Here is a 5,738-nt window from a genome sequence, read left to right on the forward strand (position 1 = left end):
TCCTACTTTGAGATTCTCTAAGTTTCTAAATTGAGTTTACTACATGCATGGGTGTTACATGTTTTATATGTGTGTGTGTGTGTGTGTACTAGGGCCACATAAAAAGCTCTTGTGCTGGTGCTGCATAAAAAGCATTCAGTAAAAGAAGATGGCATTAGGAAGGGCATATAGCTGTAGAAACCATGCCAGAACAGACAACTGGATTCTGGTGCAGCTCCTTCTCAAACCATCCAACCCACGCCGACATGGGTTGGATGTTAAATGACAATGATGGTAAACATAAGGTTATAATAGTTCTCTCACATTACAAGCAGCATGACATTTGGGCATCAGCTGGCATAGATTTGAAAGATGAAGATAAGTTAAGTTACCTTAATGACAGATGCTATCATTTGTCAGACTGTGATCAATCAGATTCCAGTGAAAGCAGTAATTAAGCTTCAAATAGACATCATTATGATCATCAACTCCATTCTGTAACTCATCACAGCATCCATTGATGTTTTAATAATATTATAAGCCCTCAGGCAAAGGAGTGTACTGGGACCCATTGCATTTATCTATTGACAGTAAGCTACAGTTGGGCTTTTTAGACTTGTGAGGACAGTATGTAAGTAACAAGTGTACCCATCCTTGAACCCTTTAACATTCAGATTATTCTATCAAATGTAATGCTTATTTATTCACAGTGCTTCAAATTAGTCAAACATTATCTTGTAAGTTTAATATCTTCCTAATGTGATTGCTTATTTTTTTAAAGACATTGTTGGGTAGGTGTGAGATGCTGGATCTGGCTGGTATGAACATAATACGTACAGAATATTTAGGCTGGATCTGGCTGCTTTGAATACTAAAAGCTTAAGATGGCACAGTAAATACTAATATTTTATACTCCACTCTTCATGAACTTCACTGTTTTGTTTTTATTTACTTTTTGTTTTTGTTTATTATATGGATTTAATATTATTTGGCAGATGTTTCCAGATGTTTATGTTCTGAAGTCAAATTCCACCAAGATCAACTTTACTTTCCATCCTTTCAGGGTCGATAAAATAAGTACCAGTTGAGCATTGGGGGCGATATATCGACTTACCCTTCCCCTAAAATTGCTGGCCTTGTGCCAACATTTGAAACCCTTATTTGACAACAACCACCCAAAAGCTAACACATCTTCTAACATTTATGTATTCATTTCTTTCCAGGTAAATGCTGAGAGTCGACGCAATCAACTCATGAGAGATATGGCCCAGTTACGATTACAGGTAAGCACGGATTTATTTATCTATTCTTCATTTTCTTTTTACAATTATATTTACCTTGTGCATGTAAGCGAAAGCAAGGTACTGTAATCACTCGTCTTTGTCTGTGTGTTTGCAAAATTACTGGAAAACGGCTGAACCAATTTTCACCAAATTTGGCAGAAATACTCATTGGGTGAGTGGCTTGAAATGATGAAAATTTGGTTTGATTATCTTCAAAGATACATAAATACACACGTAGATATGCAACCATGTGTGTGTGTGTGTGGATTTGAGTGTTTCATTTATTTATGAGTTGATTTCTTAATTTCACTGGAGTATAAATACTTGTAATGGTGATACTTTAAAAAAAAAAGAAAAAAATTAAATCAGTTCAATTAAAAAGCAATGGTAAGTAACACATTGTAAGCCACATTGTAATTTATGAAAATATTTATCTGTGCACAGAGTATGCATTGCCCCTCCGATGCCTTTTTTTGTTTCCATTTCTTCATTGTTTGTACTCTTGTTCATTTGCATTGCATTGCATTATGGGTAAGTGTTCTGCTATAGCCCCAGGATGACCAAAGCCTTGTGAGTAGAATTGATAGACCGAATCTGAATGAAGCCTGTTGTACATACGAGTCTGTGTGTTTCATCTTGTCTTGACTTCACAAGATAATTGTAAATGAGTGTTACCATTTTAAGAAGGAGTGTCAATCAGTCCCAATCTTCCCTGAAAATATTATGTACAGTCATGCAGAAATATCACCTTGCTTGGAAAAAAGTGAGAGTTGGTGACAGGAAGGGTATCCAGCCATAGTAAAACCTGCCCCATCAAGTTCTGTCTCATCTATGCATGCATAGAAAAGTAGACATTAAAATAATGATGATAACGACAAAGTTACATGTTTTTCACTTTTTAATCAAAAAACAGTTACCCACCAACTGGCTACCCTTTCTTTTCAATGTTCAGTTTTGTTCCCTGTTTAAAAAAATGAGGGCTTTGGTCAAAGTATTCCTATGTAGCAATACCATCAACCACTTTTAAATGTTCTCAGGATCACTACCATTCTCATCACTTCAATATGATTTAGTTTACGTTGCAACTTGTTGCTGCTGTTAACATCAGCTGTCCTACTAACATGTTAGAAGACTGACTGTAATTTTAGATCCTAATGTCATTTGAATTGTTGACTAAGAACAAACACACACAGTAGTTCTATTATCAAATGAAGTCATTGTTCCAGAGAAAGACGTATTTACATCTTGGAGCACTTTTGCTTCTTCTGTTATTATTATTATTATTATTATTATTATTATTAGTTTTTCATTTTATGTATTTTTGTTTATCTTTCGTCATCAAAGCATGTTGAAGCAAGTGTTACATTTGTAGCCAAGGTTGATTGAGTTGATTGAAATACAATCTAGAACAGAGTAAGAGATTTGGTTCTTCTCCACTGGTCTTGATGTTCATGTTGGACAAATGATAGCTTCAACTGTAGTTTATTTTGATATCCGACAATGATGAAGCTGACAGAATGGCATTAAGATCAGATTGAAATTTGAGATTAAACCATGCATGTTGTGAACACAAGTGACTGCTTTGCATTCGTTGCAGAATGCAGTGTGTGGGTTGTAAAGGGTCTTTTAATAGGTTAACAAAAACACAGCTACAATGGTCTGTGAAAAAATCTTTTAATGAGGATATGGCAGAAATCAATCAGCTTCACCCAATAAGTTAATGCTTTACTAGAAGCTCTCCCAGAATCAACACATGTGCAAACAATGGACAATGTTCCAGGTTAACAATGGATGAACATGTCAGGCCTTGTAGCTCATATAATTATTTAGGGCTAAGGCACAGAGTGTATGACAAAAACATTGCTTCACTCATATCAATGAATGCTCCTCAACAACAGTTTCCTTCTTGTTGTCGTTTTTTTAGCCCTGAGTCAACTCATATGGAGCAACCCAGTTATTAAAGGCAATCCAGCCTTTCTTCTACTCTTTTACTTGTTTCAGTCATTTGACTGTGGCCATGCTGGAGCACCACCTTTAATCAAGCAAATCGACTCCAGGACTTATTCTTTGGAAGCCTAATACTTATTCTATCGGTCTCTTTTGCCGAACCGCTAAGTTACGGGGATGTAAACACACCAGCATCGGTTGTCAAGCGATGTTGAGGGGACAAACATAGACACACAAACATATACACATACATACATACATATATATATATATATATACATATATACGACGGGCTTCTTTCAGTTTCCGTCTACCAAATCCACTCACAAGGCTTTGGCCGGCCCGAGGCTATAGTAGAAGACACTTGCCCAAGGTGCCACGCAGTGGGACTGAACCCAGAACCATGTGGTTCGTAAGCAAGCTACTTACCACACAACTACTACCTTCCTACCTTTAATAACCTTCCAATCTTTTTATTGAGGCTATATTGTCCCGTGTTCCATCATACACTTTTTTTTTAACTATGGAAGGATATCATTCATGAGAAATTTGACTGCTATTTCTGGTGGGTGATTAATTTAGAAATTAGAAACTTCTTTGTGAGCAGGTAGTTATCAAACATGATGATGATAATTCTTATGATGGTTCAAATAACAAGTAAATGTTGGTTTATTCATCAGTTCTATCAAATTTTCATTGGCTGGATTACATGGATAACTGAGAGAGGTCAGTAAGGTCTAAAATAGTTAAGGTTCAGTTGTATCTGGGGAGAGATTCAGGCTGATTTTCAATCTGAATTGTGTCATTGATGACTTATCTTTATGGCATTAAGTTAATTTTTAATATTGTTATTTTTTTTCTTTATAACATTATCAAAAAATGGAGGAAGAGTAATGCCTCTTCTACCCCTTATTGGTGAATAGGTGAACTTAGTTTTTACAGGATTTGAACACATGGACATAAAGGGATGTAACTGTATCAGTTTGGTAAGAAAGTTCTTGGACACTTTTAACATATCACTTTATTAACAATTAAAAAACAAAAAACAATCAATCCAAAAGGTAATCACCCTCGTTATTGATCACCTTTTTGCCATCTTTCAGGCAAAGTTTTGAATCCTTTCATCCAGAAATCACGTGGTTTTGAATCAATAAAGTCGTAAAGGAACGATTTCACATCTTCGTTTTTGAACTCTGTATCGCCAATTGTGCATTGCAAGGCAGAGATTAAATGGCTGTCAGAAGGGGCAAGGTCAGAAGAATATGGTGGTTGCACCATAATCTCCCAGCCTGCCTCCTTCAGCTTCTCTGATGTCTTCTTTGTACGTGTGCTGGCGCGTTGTCTTAGTGGTAAATTATCTTTTTCAAATTTGAGCGTTTTTTGGCCAGTGCGATCTTTAGATGGTCAATTTGTTTGCAGTAGACATCCTTGTCAACGGTGGTATTGCGTGGGAGAAGGTCCAGCATGATCACACCAGGGCAATCCCACCAAACTGAGATCATAACCTTCTTTTGCACAAGCGGTCCTTTTGGCGAAGGTTTTGGCTGTTGACCTTTGCTACATCAAGATCATCTGTGACTCGCGTTGGAGTACAGTACCCACTTTTCATCCATAGGGATTACTAACTCCAACCAATCGAATCTTCGGCTTCACAAGAGCAGACTTTGACATGCAGTGACACGTGCTTGTTTGTTTGCTTCAGTCAATTCATGTGGCACCCATTTTCCAAGCTTGCTGACCATGCCAAATCTTATATAGTCACAACAGGCACGCTGGCTGCTCCTGGTTGGTCAGCGATGCTGATTGGTTGCGGGATTGAAGGCGGCTTGGTTGTCCAAGAACTTTCTTACCAATGTAATATACTACAATACATTGTTGACTGACAATCTGTTGAATCAACCACCACCATCACCATCACCACCACCACCACCACCATGAATAATAAGAATTGTTAACAGAGAGAGAGAGACAGGCAAAGATTAAATCAAAGATACTGCAATGTATCAATTCCAGTTGGTTACGATATTCGGTTTTATCAACGCCAGGGTCCATATACAAAGTAAGTCTGTGATAAGTTTTGTTTGGCGATGTGGTGGTGGTGGGAGGGATGAGAGGGAGGGGTAAGTTCTCACAGATCAGTATCAAGTAAATTAAATTTGAACATTTAATTTAAAACTATTTTCTAAGTCTTTGTATTTTTTTTTTGTTCATTCTGTCCCTCCTACTCTCTCATTTTATTCATTCAAAACTATCTTATTATCTTATTATTATTATTATTATTATTATTATTATTATTATTATTATTATTATTATTATTATTATTATCATTATTATTATAATATTTTATTTTTGGCAATTTAAAATTTTATTTGTTTGTATATTTCATAATTTTATTTACAGTCTTCTTTTTCATTTTTCATTTAAAAAAAAAAATTATTTTGTTTTATTTTTATATTTTTTAACATTTTTGTTTTCTACCAACGTTATTGTTGTTGCTACTTAAGCTTTCATTCTCTTTTTTTTTTTTTT

General features: G+C 35.8%; 1 protein-coding gene across 1 annotated transcript in view; it reads left to right on the forward strand.

Annotated features, from left to right (window-relative positions):
* Positions 1–375: 375 nt before the first annotated feature.
* The window catches only part of LOC106869332 (nonsense-mediated mRNA decay factor SMG5), a 116,931-nt gene continuing 111,568 nt past the window's right edge, over positions 376–5,738 (forward strand). Inside the window, exons 1-2 of the mRNA XM_052968429.1 lie at positions 376–429; positions 1,203–1,262. Coding sequence (XP_052824389.1) covers positions 376–429; positions 1,203–1,262 — 114 coding nt within the window. The remainder of the gene's footprint in view (positions 430–1,202; positions 1,263–5,738) is intronic.

The sequence above is a fragment of the Octopus bimaculoides genome, chromosome 6, assembly GCF_001194135.2.
Source record: "Octopus bimaculoides isolate UCB-OBI-ISO-001 chromosome 6, ASM119413v2, whole genome shotgun sequence".
Lineage (NCBI taxonomy): Eukaryota > Metazoa > Mollusca > Cephalopoda > Octopoda > Octopodidae > Octopus > Octopus bimaculoides.